This window comes from Enoplosus armatus, chromosome 20 (assembly GCF_043641665.1).
Source record: "Enoplosus armatus isolate fEnoArm2 chromosome 20, fEnoArm2.hap1, whole genome shotgun sequence".
Classification (NCBI taxonomy): Eukaryota; Metazoa; Chordata; class Actinopteri; order Centrarchiformes; family Enoplosidae; genus Enoplosus; species Enoplosus armatus.
The window spans coordinates 5,631,253-5,648,101 of NC_092199.1; the positions used below are offsets into that span (position 1 = coordinate 5,631,253).

General features: G+C 40.7%; 2 protein-coding genes across 2 annotated transcripts; one reads left to right on the top strand and one right to left on the bottom strand.

Moving 5' to 3' along the window:
• Positions 1–1,991: 1,991 nt before the first annotated feature.
• arl3b (ADP ribosylation factor like GTPase 3b) lies at positions 1,992–5,219 on the bottom strand. Its single transcript, XM_070926647.1, has 6 exons — positions 5,192–5,219; positions 4,541–4,684; positions 4,278–4,394; positions 4,066–4,116; positions 3,139–3,324; positions 1,992–3,035 (listed from the first exon to the last, which is right to left on the bottom strand). Exons 1-6 carry the CDS (start codon positions 5,192–5,194, stop codon positions 2,988–2,990), a joined length of 549 nt encoding a protein of 182 aa, XP_070782748.1. The 5' UTR covers positions 5,195–5,219; the 3' UTR covers positions 1,992–2,987.
• A 5,125-nt stretch (positions 5,220–10,344) lies between these two features.
• On the top strand, positions 10,345–16,443 carry sfxn2 (sideroflexin 2). The gene is made up of 11 exons (XM_070926646.1): positions 10,345–10,499; positions 11,363–11,533; positions 11,627–11,725; positions 12,540–12,615; positions 13,896–13,981; positions 14,787–14,847; positions 14,925–14,991; positions 15,074–15,123; positions 15,217–15,266; positions 15,361–15,408; positions 16,213–16,443. Exons 1-11 carry the CDS (start codon positions 10,345–10,347, stop codon positions 16,310–16,312), a joined length of 963 nt encoding a protein of 320 aa, XP_070782747.1. The 3' UTR covers positions 16,313–16,443.
• The last annotated feature ends 406 nt before the right edge of the window (positions 16,444–16,849 follow it).

Sequence of the window (16,849 nt, forward strand, 5' to 3'; positions counted from 1 at the left end):
CTTGTAGTCATATCTTTAAAGTGATTGCGGAAGGATGATAATCATATGTATTAACTGATTTCATGGCTGTACCTGTTCATGCTCTGATTCAGAAAAAAATAGCACAAAGCTCCTGTTCAGCACCTTTCAGGTAGCTTAGATACAAATAAGTCCAGGTAATCAAGTTGATCATCAGGTTATGTGACTACAGTTGCATGCCTGACACAGATACTGTCTATTCAGGTTGCAACTTGGCCCCCATTGAACTCAGTATTTCTACTTTGTTCTTGCTTCGCCTCCTGACAGACTTGAGTTTGGTGAAAACCAGAGGCAAAGGCTAAATGGGATGTGATGTGCTCCCAGCTTTGCTCGAATAAGCAATAAATGGATCCAAGCCAGCTCCTGACTGGGCAGGAAGGTGGTCAGACCACTGCTCATGAGGTGCTCTCACTGTCCAACCATACAAACCTCTACCGAAAAGCAAAAGGTCTGAATCCAGTCTGAGCTCTCCTGTTAGTTTTGTTGCTGGACAAGTTACAACATATTAGTGACCGCGCGTAAATCCCAGAATAACTCCAGCCTGAGGTAATCAGCCGCATAAGATCAAACTTTATTTATCTTAATATGACATAGCTGACAACACATGTGTGGGTATGCAGGGCATTTAATCTACAATAATGCATCATATTTTATAAGCTGAGCATGTGCTTTCTGTGTAAAATCAAAGTATCTAGTAACTAAAGCTGTCAAATAAAACGTAGAGTAAAAAGTACTATTACTAAAGTAATATTTCCCTTTGAAACGTAAGTAACATACATTAGAAATATTTGTGTAGAGTACCTAAGTACAGTACTTGAGTAAATGTACTTAGTTACATTCCACCACCGGGTGGAGGTGGAAGACTGTGATGTTGTCGGACAGATGTCTTCATCCATCACACCCCTCCAACATGCAGACAACACAGGTAAGCAGGTGGTCTCGTGTACCTGCAGCACTCTATGCCCTGAGGTGGATTAGCTTTGTGCATTCCAGATAGTTTGTCAGTTCGGCTGGTGGAGAAGATCCAAGCTGCACAGCTTCTCCTGCTCAGCCCCAGGCCATGAGGCACTTACCCAGCCAGGTGGATACAGCACCACCTGCCTGAAACTCCTCCCTGTTAGAACAAAACCAAATTTCATTTCACATTTAGTTTATTGCAGCACTTATTCTGTTATGACCCACACGAACAGATTTAGATACAATCCATGACTCAAAGGTAAACATGAGGAACATGCTATCACTCCCAAATTGACTCAGTCTTTCAATACACGGACTAACAACAACTAGATCTAAGTTTTTAATCTTTTCTGAGGCTTTTAAATGTTTGATTGCATCCGCGCAGGACCCTTTAATATGAAGTGTCCTCCTGCCATAGGCTGCATGTCTAAGAATTGTGAGTAATTCAACCTAAGAGGGAAAACTGTACCATATATTGAGCTTGAAGGTTCATTATTGAGCTCAGAAATAGTAAAATTCTTAGCATGAGGTCCACTTACAGTATATCACTAGAAAAAAAGGTAAAGATGAGAGAAAAGTCAGAAAACGTGGGTAGCAAATTTTAGTTTCGTCTTATTTACTACGCTGGAAATCATCTCATGACCCCTTAGATTCACCTGTGACTCTTCTAGGTTTGAACCCAGTGGTTTATGTGAATTTACCTGGAATTTATATGGGGAAAAGTCCTAAATGGACCTTTAAGTTTGCCTTTTACTTTTTCTGTTATCGAAGTAATGTGGTCCTCATTTCAGACTGCGTCACTGATTTGGAGAGAAAGTAATCTTATTTTTATATGCAAGTAATAATACTTCTACATTAGCCAGATTATATCATGATGCTATATCCATCCCAGTACATTTTAACACTGAATTCAATGCTCCGTTTAATTGTATAGAGCTGCTGTCTCCCACACAGGCTTGAATGCTGTCACAAGCAGCTGACTCCACCTGCTACAGGAAAAAAAAAGTCCCTGCATGAGAGCTTTTCTTATCTTTTAATTCACATACAGTACCTTCAATCCTGGACAGATTACATTCAAGAATATCAAAAGGAAATGCCAAAAGAGTGAATTCCCTCACTAACCCAAAGAGCACAAAGAAATGCATTGGGACGTACAGTACGTATACCTCTGTTAAAAATCTAACAGCATATATTAGATAGGCAAACATTATAGACTACAAAGTACAGCAGGGTAATTTATACTCTATAACATGTGCATAACTTAACATATGAACACAGGGCCGAGCTATTTACATTTGATCCAAAAATGTAGTGCCTCTTAACCATTTAATTGTATCTTTTGTTTTTTATACATATTAACATGTAGAGTATTATTCTTTAGTGGGGAGAGTTGGACTGTTTTTCCAACACCCTTGAAATCACACACACACACGCCACACCGTTTGTTGTTTGAAAGCACTCTACACTCTACTTCATCATAAATAAAACAATTACAAAAATATACCTCACTTCAAACAGAGCCATAGCAGGAAAAGCGCTTACAGCCATTGTGGAATGATAAAAAAGAAAAAGAGAAAAAAACAACAACACGTATCAACCTGTAAGAATAAGATGGAGAAAAAGATGTGTGAAAGAGGTTAAAGAATATGCTGAAAGACAGCATTTTATGGGAATGTTTGAGGTTGTGACAGGCTGTGGATGGTGGCTGGGTGACGTGGGTAGTCTGGGTGGAGGAGGTTGATTTCCTGGCATGGGTTCCCTTTCAAGTCAAAACCCCGCTCCTCTTAGTAGAGGCCAACGTAGGAAGATGTGTTGAGATTAGTAAACATCGGCGATACAGGAATGTAGAGAATGCAGGGGGTTAAAAACTCCAAGTCCATGTTGGATTAGCAGTGTGTTTACATTCACAGGTATATCCCATTGTACTAAGGCTCAGGAGGGTGCAATGTGTGTCAGTGTGTGTGTATGTGCTGCTGCTGTTCCTCCTGAGTAGAAGAAGACTACAAGCAAAGCTATTTCTTCTTGGAGTTGACGCTCTTGCAGACCCAATTCATGCCCTCCTGAAAGTGAATTTAAGAAAGAAAACAGCAGCACAGTGAGAAGAAGAGAATAATGGCACATAAAGAAACAAAGGAATTAAAAGGAAAAGCTAGTTACGCTCACCTGAATCCCCTCACCAGTGAGGGCGGAGCAGGACTGGATCTGCCACATGCGGTCCCGGATGGTGTGCAGATTGAGACCCTCGGCGATCTCGGAGGCCGGGGCAGCTGTCAGCAGGTCCTGCTTGTTTGCAAAGATCAGCACAGGAACACCGCTCAACTTCTCTTCATCCAACAACTCAGCCAGCTCCTGCAACACACACAAACATCTGTCAATTACACATAATGACACACACAGTCACAGGAAGAAGAAGAGACTCCAGCGCTTCATCTTAATAGACTTGAAACTTGGACTCTAGTGATAGTTAAATGCCAAAAATTAAGACTTGACTTCTGTGAGACTTGACTTCCTTAAGACTTTAAAACCTAAACATTCATTCATATTGAATCTGCATTGAAAGGACTTGGTCTCAGTTATGCAATAATAATCTTCATCACCATTAACACAGTCTGTAAGGGAAAATGTTCAAGTGCTGTCCATCTCATTTAAAGGTCAGAGATCAGAGACCAAACGTCTTGCATTTGACATGCAATTCACTTATAAAGACATGACTTGGACTTGCTCTGATAAAAACAAGTAAACAGTATATTAAAACTGAAATAATTAGTTAAACAATTAGTAAATAGATAAACAGTTATTTTTTTCCTGTATATTCAGTATATCTGGGTTTTTTTTAGTCTTCTATGAGAGTAAATTGAATGTTTTTGGGTCTGTAGGACAAAACAAGTCATTTGAAGACATCACCATATGCTCTGGGAAAATGTGATGGATGTTTTTCACTATTTTGTGACATTTAGTAGACCAAATGATTATTTGAGAACATAATCAGCAGATTAATATTTAATGAAAATAACTGATAGATGCAGCCTGACAGTATACACAGTACATGCAGAGTGCACACTGACACAAAACAATACATGTTGTACATACCTGACCTGTTTCCTCAAATCTCTTTCTGTCAGCGCTGTCAATGACATAAATCTGAAACAAAATGGAAGTTTTCCCTGTTAGCATGTGCAGCAGGTCCTCAGTGCACACGTGATAAACAGTGGCTTCACCAATTAATGGATCAAAACTGCAATGTAAACTCTGATAAATAACAAAGCTTCTTTGCTGTGTTTGGTGCATCAAGCTCTCCTCACCAGCACATCTGTGTTTTCAAAGTAGTTTCTCCAGTACGGTCTGATCTTCCTCTGGCCTCCAATGTCCCAAACATTCAGTTTAAAACCCTGAGACTGGACGCTTTTAATGTTGAATCCCTGGCGAGAACACAAAACATCAAGGGGGTTAAATAGGGGTCCCAAAAACACATACAACTGCCAAATAGCACGGTCACCCATCCTTGTTGTATTATGTTTGTTTGCTCCCACAACAGATGGTGTATGTATGACACTTTCATCCATACCTGTGTGGGGGTGATGTGGCTGATATCCTCAGATGCCAGCTGTTTGAGCAGGGTGGTCTTCCCGCCGTTGTCCAGGCCCAGCAGCAGTATCCTAACCTCCTGGTCTGGTGTGCTCTTTAGCTTACGCAGGATGGACAGCAATCCCTGCAACAATCAGTGAAAACAGCCACGTGATGCTACTTTGCCAGGGGGACAGGGGGAGCACTGTTGCAGCTAACCACCATTGTACAAATGCAACTCTTCCTTCCATCCACCCGGACTCCTCATTTATAGGCCGTGCATTTCTTTTATGATGAACAGGCACTGTCCTAAGGGTACCAATATATGAGGACAACTGCAGGTCCTGTGAGTAACTAGTCACATCATCTTTTGTTTTCCTGTGCCTTGCGGGCTAGTTGTTTCAATGCAGGGCTAGTTTACGGCACGCAAATTGGAGCTAAACGTAGCTAACGTGCTAAGCTAATCTCCCCTGATAACTGAACGGAGCAACAAGGCAGCTTTTGCAGTTGAGTGTTTTTCTCGGCAAGTTGCCGACGGCGGCAGTCATTGTTACACGTGTATTCAAGCGAGCGCTACTTAATGCGAATATCTACACAATTTGAGCTTGATGTTAACAGTTCATGGTTAATTATTACGATAAATTAAACTCACCATCTTGTTGCCTTCTCTCCTGGAGACGCCGCCGAGGGTTACTAAGGGGGATGACGTCAGACGCACAGCGACGCAAGTATGGTACGTAACCAAGTATGGAGGACGAGTGAAGTTAGCTGCCCGCTAGCTGAATGATTGAAATGTGGGCCAAGAATAGTTCCACGTTTCATTTTGTGGATGGTTCTTGCCCACAGACGTTACAGTGACACGTTACTGCACGTGCTGCAAATGTGTTTAATTTCTACACGAGACGCAGAACAAACCCGTCACATTGTCAATGAGGTAATTAGCTAGCTAGTTAGCATAACAGTTAGGTTAAGGTACAAAGTAGCCGTAAACTCATCCAGCCAACATTTTGACCGTGTTTTATGTGTTTTCATTTCAGTCAGTAAAAAAAAAAAAACCATAAAGCGTCAGGTTTGGTTCTCAAGTAGGGAGCTGCCCCAGCCCGTGATTGGAGGACTGCATGCCACGTGCACATGTCTTTACTGTGCCACACGAGCGCATTTGATTACCTGACAGGTTGCTGTGTAGGGCGGTTGAGGAGTCCCACAAAGGTATGTATTCTCGATTTTGCACTGCAGATTGCAGTTTATGTGTCGATGCTTCGGCTCGTTGTTTGTTCTTCGTTTTCGCTGTTTGCAGAAGGTAACTCGAGTAATGTTGCATCACTCTGTGCTCCGACTGACATGTCTTCACTCTTTTCACAGCAGTTTGCTCTGTAGACTGAAACACAAGACACAACTAAGTCCATAGATCAGGCTTAGGTCAGGTTTAAGGAACTGTATTTGTATTAACTCGTTTTGTGCACGCACAAGCTTAAAAATGCAGGGACTCTCGTGACAACTGATTAGGTGGTAACGTTGATAAGTTCATCCAGATGTATTCAGAAGCTGGCTGTGCTCTGGCCTGCAGATCCAGTTTGTCAAGCCTCTGCTGAAGCTTCTGCTAGTCCCGACAGCTTGTGTCAACTTAACCATTCAGCATGCACTTAGCCCCCAGTAGTGGAATGTAACTACAGTGCATCTGGAAAGTATTCACAGCGCTTCACTTTTTCCACATTTTGTTATGTTGCAGCCTTATACCAAAATGGATTAAATTCATTTTTTTCCTCAAAATTCTACACACAACACCCCATAATGACAACGTGAAAAAAGTTTATTTGAGATTTTTGCAAATTTATTAAAAATAAAAAACCTGAGAAATCACATGTACATAAGTATTCACAGCCTTTGCTCAATACTTTGTTGATGCACCTTTGGCAGCAATTACAGCCTCAAGTCTTTTTGAATATGATGCCACAAGCTTGGCACACCTATCTTTGGGCAGTTTCACCCATTCCTCTTTGCAGCACCTCTCAAGCTCCATCAGGTTGGATGGGAAGCGTCGGTGCACAGCCATTTTCAGATCTCTCCAGAGATGTTCAATCGGATTCAAGTCTGGGCTCTGGCTGGGCCACTCAAGGACATTCACAGAGTTTTCCTGAAGCCACTCCTTTGATATCTTGGCTGTGTGCTTAGGGTCGTTGTCCTGCTGAAAGATAAACCGTCGCCCCAGTCTGAGGTCAAGAGCGCTCTGGAGCAGGTTTTCATCCAGGATGTCTCTGTACTTTGCTGCATTCATCTTTCCCTCTATCCTGACTAGTCTCCCAGTTCCTGCCGCTGAAAAACATCCCCACAGCATGATGCTGCCACCACCATGCTTCACTGTAGGGATGGTATTGGCCTGGTGATGAGCGGTGCCTGGTTTCCTCCAAACGTGACGCCTGGCATTCACACCAAAGAGTTCAATCTTTCTCTCATCAGACCAGAGAATTTTGTTTCTCATGGTCTGAGAGTCCTTCAGGTGCCTTTTGGCAAACTCCAGGCGGGCTGCTATGTGCCTTTTACTAAGGAGTGGCTTCCGTCTGGCCACTCTACCATACAGGCCTGATTGGTGGATTGCTGCAGAGATGGTTGTCCTTCTGGAAGGTTCTCCTCTCTCCACAGAGGAACTCTGGAGCTCTGACAGAGTGACCATCGGGTTCTTGGTCACCTCCCTGACTAAGGCCCTTCTCCCCAGATTACTCAGTTTAGATGGCCGGCCAGCTCTAGGAAGAGTCCTGGTGGTTCCGAACTTCTTCCACTTACGGATGATGGAGGCCACTGTGCTCATTGGGACCTTCAAAGCAGCAGAAATTTTTCTGTAACCTTCCCCAGATTTGTGCCTCGAGACAATCCTGTCTCGGAGGTCTACAGACAATTCCTTTGACTTCATGCTTGGTTTGTGCTCTGACATGCACTGTCAACTGTGGGACCTTATATAGACAGGTGTGTGCCTTTCCAAATCATGTCCAATCAACTGAATTTACCACAGGTGGACTCCAATTAAGCTGCAGAAACATCTCAAGGATGATCAGTGGAAACAGGATGCACCTGAGCTCAATTTTGAGCTTCATGGCAAAGGCTGTGAATACTTATGTACATGTGATTTCTTAGTTTTTTATTTTTAATAAATTTGCAAAAATTTCAAAAAAACTTTTTTCACATTGTCATTATGGGGTGTTGTGTGTAGAATTTTGAGGAAAAAAATTAATTTAATCCATTTTGGAATAAGGGTGTAACATAACAAAATGTGGAAAAAGTGAAGCGCCGTGAATACTTTCCGGATGCACTGTAAGTACAAAACTTGTACAAATAAGTACAAATTCGAGGTACTTGTACTTTACTTGAATATTTCCAGTTTATGCAACTTTATACTTCTGCTCCACTACATCTTACATTATTATTATATTAAATATTGTACTTTTTACTCCTCAACATTTGATTACAATTTTTCATACCCTTCCTGTCAAGTGAAAACGTTTCTCCAAATTTGCTGATTTTTAATTTGAATCTTTCTGATAAACGGAAGGTTTAAAGTTCCTCTATGGTTTGAGAAAATTCTCCTAGATATTAAGCTATTTAACCCCCCACCCCCCGGATTAGCTGGAAAATGCAAATCTGAAACAAAGCTGTTTTTCTGAGCTCATTGAAAGTTGATTTTTTTCGAGAAACGTGGTTCTCAGAATATGATGCATTGCTGTAGATTAAACTACCCAACAGTATGTACAGTAGTTAAAATTGGCACAACATTAAACATCTGCAGCAATGTAAAATACTACATACACATTAAAGCAGCAGTAATGTTAATCCAGAAACATCATATATAATAGTAAAACACTGACAGGGACAGAAGAGTACTTTTACTTTTGATACTTTAAGTAAACGTTACTGATAATACTTGCATACTTTTACTAAAGTAAGGTTTTGTAATAGAGTATTTATCTGAATACTTCTTCCACCGCTGCTCAGCCCTGTTCATGTCTTATTAAAATCAATTTCTTAACTCAACCGTCCCCTGCATGTAGGGCTGCAACTAACTTTTATTTTCATGATCGATTCATTTTACTATTAATTTCTCAATCATTTGCTCTGTAACATGTCACAAATTAATGAAAACTGTCCAGGGCAATTTTCAAAACAAGACACTTAGTAGATGCAGTCTTGGGCTCTGGTAAAATGTGATGGCCAATTTTCACTATTGTCAGACATTTTATAGACTAAAACGATTAATCAAAAAATTTTCAACAGGCTAGCTGATCATGAAAATAATTGGTTGCAGCCCGAATAAATTCTCCTTGTTTTATTACATATAGTTTATCTTTACATTACAGCCTAATGACCTGGTTTCCACAGAAAGCAGCACAGTTCCATCCTATGAAGCCATCAGTTCCAGTGTTTGTTTATATGTTTGTATTGATAAGTGGTCATGGTATGTAGGGCCACGTTGACTTTTCAGTGATCCCCACAAGGTTCAGCAGGCCTTCACCCTACTTTCTAAACAAACAGCTCCAGAAACAATCCAGTTCCAGCCAGGCTGAGCCTTCAAAGAGCGCTGGTGGACTCCTCTCCTCATGTGCCCTTTATTTACAAAAGATTAAACCACAGAGTGCCGGTTTCTACAGTAAATAATTAGTAATGTAATGATGAAGATGCACAGTGGGTTGTTTGTTTGAGCTGGAGTCAGCAGGTTCTGGTTCCTTTGGTTGTGTAATAGGAAGGAGAATGCTGCAGCTGCAAAAACTCAAAATGACGACCTGTGGAACCATTTGCCGGGATATGGTCAATGATTTCTAGAGGAAGTTTGGCCCTTGAGAATTTTTAGGGAGGAACGAGAGTTTGTGTTTGTTCAGGGTTGTGTTTGGGTTTGAACCCAAGGGCACATGTTGGCAAACTGCAAGGCCGGCAGCTTGTGAGGGGGTAAGAGCCGAAAAACTACAATGCAGTGCGGTACACAGAACAACTGTATCTCTAAGACCACTTTCGCAGGGTTGGATGAACTCGTGCCCATCAGACTTGCCTAGGTTCAATACCAACATGGGTGCCACTAACGATTTTCCTAATTGTTCGATCTGCAGACTATTTTTTCGATTAATCATTTAGTCTGTAAAATGTGAAAAACAAAACCTTATAACTTCCCAGAGCCCAAACAGACGTGTTCAGAGAGCTTGATTTGACCGACCAGAACCCCAAAACCCAAAGATATTTCATTGACAATCATATAAGAAAAGCAGCAAATCCTCACATTTAACAGCTGAAACCAGCAAATGTTTGGCATTTTGGACGCTGCAACGCTTATTTTGATCAATAGATCAGATATTTGACATTTTTGCTTGAGAAATTACTAAAATGGTTAATCGACTGTTTAGATAGTAGCAGATTAATTTTCTGTCGGCTAATCATTGCAGCTCTACACACACACACACACACACACGTGTTTGGGAAACCCTGTGGGAATGGCGGTTGAAAGGTGAAGCAGCCTGGTCCTCTCTGACCCTCTGAGTTAAACATCTGTTAATGTTACATCAGCTCAAGCCAGGTCTGGCTGGTTCGACAACAAACATGAACCAAGTTGTGATAAACTGATTAGAGACATGCATGTAATTAATTCATTAACTATGAATCAGTATATGTTTTAGTTACAGCTGGCTGATTATATTGGTATTATTCCCCCTTTTTGTTTGTCCAGGTTTCGGGTGCTGCAGATGAGTGACCTCCTGCAGAGCAAACAGAGGACTCCACAGACTTGAACTTTTTAATGTGTTAAGTTGGGACTCCTTTTTAACAACCGCCATGGCTTTGAGCTCATTCGACATTGACGCACCGCGATGGGATCAGTCTACGTTCATGGGCCGACTGAAACACTTCTTCAACATCACCGACTGTCGAACGGCACTCTTACCTGACTCTCGCCTAGATGAGGCCAAAGCTTTAGTAGAAAGCTGCAGGTGAGAAGATGGACTCACCTGCAATGAATGTGACCTGAAAATGCTCTCACACAGAGACTGTTTCATGTAATTGTTGTGTGATCTGCAGGAACATATTGTATCTGTTGCAAGTCGGGCTTTCAGCAGTTTGAGGGAAAATACTATATGTCAGGCTATTGTAATATTTTGGGCCATTAAAGTTTCTCTTTGATATTTTATCTCGTACCTTGGGGTCTGCATTTTAAATGTGTCATCTGCTGAAGTGTCAACCTAGCACCAACCTCCAGGTCTGAAAAGTGAAGCCAATACGGGAGTGCCTTAAACCTGCATTCTTTCTAATGGCCAGCAGGGGGCTTGCTTGATTTATTACCTCAGTAAACATTTTCTTAATGAGGTTATGGTTTCAAGTCTTCTTCAATACAGCATGATACAAATAAATGATGGTCCTATTTAGAGTAAAATAGATGATAAAGCAGGATATGCTTTAGGGCGTCACTACCCTGTTATTGACAGGTCGCGACGCTAACTTTGTTAGCAGCTACTTTGCACAGCCTAGCCAGGAGCCAGGTGCCGTCAGGTTTCCAGTATAGGTAGGCGTGCATATTATCTCCACCCTCTCGTCCAAATATGGTCACTTCTGGTTCCAAATGACAGCCAAAATGCCAAACTCGAGGCTTCAAAACGGTAGTCCACAAAGTGGTGGGTGACGTCACCGTGGCTACATATACTTCTTTTATAAAGACTATGGTTTCAACATGAAAAATGCTCCCAAAACTAAAAAACAAACAGGTGATGTAGGACTGTTTCTGCATGCATGTGATAGTATGAAAATGTCTACTGACGTCCTATATTAGTGTTCAATATGTGTTTTTGGTGCTCTGTAGGGCAGGATCCATCCCTCCCGGCACCACAGAGGAACAGCTCCACTACGCTAAGAAGCTTTACGACTCGGCCTTCCACCCAGACACAGGAGACCGCATGAACCTTATCGGCCGCATGTCCTTCCAGGTCCCCGGAGGCATGGCCATCACCGGCTTCATGCTGCAGTTCTACAGGTACCGACGAGCAAACTGAACGAGCCGCGTGTCACCACATCCTGCAGTTTCACAGAGGAAGCTTTGGAGGTTTCATAACGGTCTGTTTTCTAGGACAGTTCCTGCTGTGGTGTTCTGGCAGTGGGTGAATCAGTCTTTCAACGCTCTGGTCAACTACACAAACCGTAACGCTGCCTCCCCCATCACTCCCAAGTAAGAACTGGCTATACATATAAGCTTTCAGTGGACGTGACTGTTTTAAAGGAATCATAATCCTGCTGTATTGTGACTCTCATCTCTTTCAGACCTCTAAATCTGATGGAGATTTAACATTCCTGAGTCACTTTTATGTAGAAGTCAGAATGGCAATCTTACTAGTATCATTTCCACAACTCTTCCAACATGGCGCTTTAATGTCAGATTAACATAAAGGCAGCACAAGATTAAAGGTGGAGAAGGATTAAATGCATTTATTGTTCGCCTAGCAAGAACACTATACATTTAGCATCTTTCACAAAGAAAATAAAATCAGTTTAATAAACCACAAAACACAGTTCTTGATGAGATTCTGCTCATAACAGATCAGCCTATAAACATTATTTTTAACCCCTCGTGGTGGGAAAAAAAGAGGAAAAAATGAAACCCCTGTACAGCCCCAATACTAATCAGACCAGCACTTTGTATTTTCATTCATGCTGCAGGAATGTAATCATTAATATCCAGCAAAATGCTTCACACACAGTTTGTGAGCAAATAGGAATTAAACAAGAGTCCCAACTTAACGTCTAGTCATTCAGTGCTTGTGCACTGTGATGAGAAAATGAGGATTTGCTGTGAGAAGAGTATTTAATGAGAGTATTTAATGCAAGATAAATCGTTTTAAAATCCATCATGAGTGCAGCCTGTGAGAGAACAACAACAGCTTTCCAGCTCGCTGTTGTTCTGTCATGTCTGAATGAAGCCGTGAGGAACATTTATGTCTGAATGACAAAAAGGCGTCACTTAAGGCTTTTATTGTCTCTCTCAGGCAGATTGGAGTCGCCTACTTCACAGCAACCAGCACAGCGTTGGCGACAGCAGTCGGACTCAACCTCTACACAAAGGTACAAACACACACAGACCGCTGACTGTTGGCTGAACCTGCTGAACTTTATCTTTTTAATGACTCATCTGGATAATTTGAAACGCTGAATCACTCAGAAGTGTTGTGAAGTGAAGCTTTCAAACGCATCTTTGCAGCCTTCTTCAGGGGATGTAGTTTAGTGGGGTTACAATCTACCTGTACATTTAGATGATAAACAGTGGATATAATATGTACATGATACTAATAATTCAGATCGTAACCCCTCTAAACTCCATCCACTGAAGACGACCATGTGTTTTTTTTGTAGTTTAGTAGCTATTCTGGGGCTCCCTCAAGATATTTATCAACATTTATCGACAGTTAAACTAGGACTAAAAACTTCTAGGTACTTTACCTAAGAACAATTTTCAGGTTTACTTTAGTATTTCCATTTTCTGCTACTTTATACTTGTACTGCAGTACATGTCAGAGGCAGATATATACGTTTTACTTCACTACATTTATTAAATAAATTAGTTACTTTGCAGATTCAGGTTAATAATACAAAATATAAATTATGATGTATTATTATTATTGGTTATTATTAAGATAAGATTTTATTGATCCGCGAGGAGAAATTCAAAATCTACCTAGCGGTGAATAAAGTAGTTAGTTATAAAATTAGCTCCGCCTTTACCAGCTTCAATTATAAGTGATGTACACATGAATTCATCAGTGATTATAATCCAATAACACAATCTACATAAATAAGAAATTGGTCATTCTGTATAATGAGTACTTTTACTTTTGGTATTTTAAGAATATTTTGATGCTAATAAGTACTTTTACTTGTATTTTAAATTTTACTTGTAACAGTATTTCTACTCTGTGGTATTGTTACTTTTAAGTAAAAGAGTACTTCCTCCAACAATGCAGTGATGTAACAAGCACAACCAGATGCAGCCATTGATTACATCGTTGTTTTACTTTAATCAGTAAAAAACACTTTCATTACATTAAATCTGAGAGTTTGTAGTTGTCTAGTGTAACAGTGTATTTCTCAGCAGACATGTTGACTCGTCCTTGCAGGAAAAGCTCAGGTGTTATTAATAACTTTAACGATGTTGCTGTAACGAGCCACACGAACAATACAAGGGTCAACTGTCAAAACTAAGACGGATGCAACTTTTCCTAATCACACCTGTGCTTTTCCAAATATATAATGCAGCAAAAAATATATATATTTGAGAGTGATGGCAGATTCTAATCTGGTTATTGATTTTATTCAAATGTATTCAAACTGTTTTTGTTGTCCTGCAGAAAGCTCCTCCTCTTGTGGCTCGCTGGGTCCCTTTTGCAGCGGTGGCAGCAGCCAACTGTGTTAACATTCCTATGATGAGGCAACAGTAAGTCCTGCTGTTTGAACTCCTAATGAATACATGTGGAGGCGGGGATTATGTTGTATTGTGCAGATTTTAATGTGCTGAAATCAAAGAACCGAGAGACTCAAAGCAGTCTGTTATATTTTCTGTGTAAGGAAATGTGACTGTGTCTGTGCCTTGTGCAGGCTAAATGTGAATATAACATCTGAAAAGTGAATAAAATAAAGTGAAATGTCAATATCTTATTTCTTTGCCATGCTAGCAGCATGGCTCCAGACTAAAATATCTCAACAACTATCGGTAGATTGGCATGAAATGTGTTCATTCATAGTTCCAAGAGGATAAATTCTAATGTCTCCAGTGATTCTCTGACTTTTCCTCCAGCGCCACCAAAGCTAAACAGAACAGGTTGTAGCTTAAAATGGAGGTGGAAATGGTCAGCACGATTAATATAGCATAAGTTTAGCTAACTAGTAGCATCTCTGTTGGTGAAATCAGCTCCTATATCGTTTCCCTCTGTAGTTTCTGTCCAGTTGAAAAAGTTGAACCATCTTAAACTCTGAATCAGCGGCACAGAGCACGTTTACAAGAGCAGCAGCCGGCCTCCCTCTCATGCTGCTGGATGTTGTCATATATATTTTCTGTGTCCCTCCTCCAGTAATTGGCCTTGTAAAGGTTTTACCAATGTACCATTTACTTTAATTTAGTCTTTTCTGTTGAACATCCCTCTTTTTAGTTTTGTTTTGAACACTTTAAAGCTTACACCGAAGCCCCTGTGTGCTTTAGTTTAATATGTTTTGTTTTTATTTTGTCTTTCTGTGTTTTTCAGGGAAATTCTGAATGGCATTGCTGTCACAGATGAAAACGGCAACAAGCTGGGCCACTCTACGGTCAGCACTTCAGGACATTTAAAAAAATTCACTATAGTTTTCCTCTACTATTCATAAACTGTAAATCTTCTTTTTAGAAAGCAGCAGTAAAAGGCATCACTCAGGTGGTCGTATCTCGGGTCACCATGGCCGCACCAGGAATGAGTATGCAAGATTAATCGTATAAATGTTACATTCTTTGAGTTGTCCTCTTCCTCTCTTGACTTTTCTTCTTCTCTTCTGTCAGTCATCCTCCCAATCATCATGCAGAGGCTGGAAAAATACAAGTTCATGCAGGTCAGAGCTTTACCTTCATTACCGTCCCCCTGCTAAAGTGGCCAACATGAAAGTGTAGCGTCCGTCATCGAGCTTTGTTCTGTCTTCTCACAGAGAATCACGTTTCTCCACGGGCCAATTCAAGTGATGATGGTGGGAGTGTTGTAAGTAGAGAGGGTCACAGGGTCACCGGGGTTTCAATGTGTTCAGGAGTGTTTTGGAAAACAAAATAACTTTAGTTCTCTTTCTTTTTTACAGTTTGATCTACATGGTGCCTGCAGCCTGCTCCCTGTTCCCTCAGAGATGGTAACAAACCTGGTTCTGTACTTTCACCTGCTGACACATGCTTAAAAGAGAACTCCACAGATTTATCATTGAACTCCTGTGACACAGTCGGACTCACGACGGACAGTCAAAACATTTAGCAAAATTGATGCAGCAAGACCGGAGATATCATTTTTGTATTCCACACATTCCTTGTCAAAACCTGGCGCCTACGTTAGAGCTGCAACGATTACTCGATTAATCGATCGAAAGAAAATGAGTTGCCAACTATTTTGATAATCGATAAATAAAAAATGTAAAATGTTTGCTGGTTCCAGCTTCTTAAATGTGAGGATTTGCTGCTTTTCTTTGTCGTCCATGACGGTAAATGAAGAGTCTTTGGGTTTTGGACTGTTGATTGGACAAAAGAAGCAATTTGAAGGCGTCGCTTTGGAAATTGTTATGAGCATTTTTCACAAATTTTTGACATTTTATAGACTAAACGATTAATCGTGACAGTAATCGATTAATAAATTATGAAAATAATTGTTAGTTGCCGACCTGGCCTACATTACCCACAATGCAACTCAACAGCTGACAGAACATATTTTATGAAGGGTTGTAGAAAACATACTTGGCCCTACTTTGTTGCTTTCTTTCCTAATTATACTTCACTTTTTATTGATAAAATTGTGTTCTCTGCAGCTCATTTGTAATGTTTCTGACTATTTGTTTACTCTGAATCATTCTGCAGAAGCAAACAAAACAGGATTAGCTTGTCTAATCAAACAAAGTACATTCTGACCATGTTTCTCTCTCTTCCCTCTGTGTGTCTGTCTGTAACAGCTCTATGGCGGTGTCGAAGCTGGAGCCCGAGCTGAGAGACTCCATCGTGTCTCAGTATGGAGACGCCATGCAGCACGTCTACTTCAACAAAGGCCTCTGAGGCTGATTAGCGTCATCTGTTCGACACACAAGACCGAAAACACATGTGTTTATGTCATTTGTCTTCATTTTATAATTATTAGTCATAATGAAATGCTCGTTTCCGTACGTCATCCTCAGATCAGTGTTAATTGGTGGGAACTCGCTGTGGGATTTTTTTTTTTTTTTCATCAATCATGTCACTTTTTTTAGTATCTGATGCTCTTTCTTGGATAAAATTAATCCTATTTTATTGCATTAAGCAGATAAAAGGGGGGCACTGTGTACTCCTGCTGAGAAACCAAATGATCTCCTCTCAGGAACAGCGCTTTACTTTGCCAGATTAAAACTCTGGTAGTTTGTCCGACATGGTGCGACTCGTCTGTAGTGGTTTATTGTTGGCCTTTTGTTTGTGTCTCCTGTCTTCTTTACAATCTGTGCCTTCTACAAAGTGTCAGGAGCAACAACACTCTTCTTTTTTTTTTTTTTTTTAAACCAATATTGGCTTTACTGTGAAACTAGATAAACACGTCTACGCATGGATTAACTCTGAATTCGG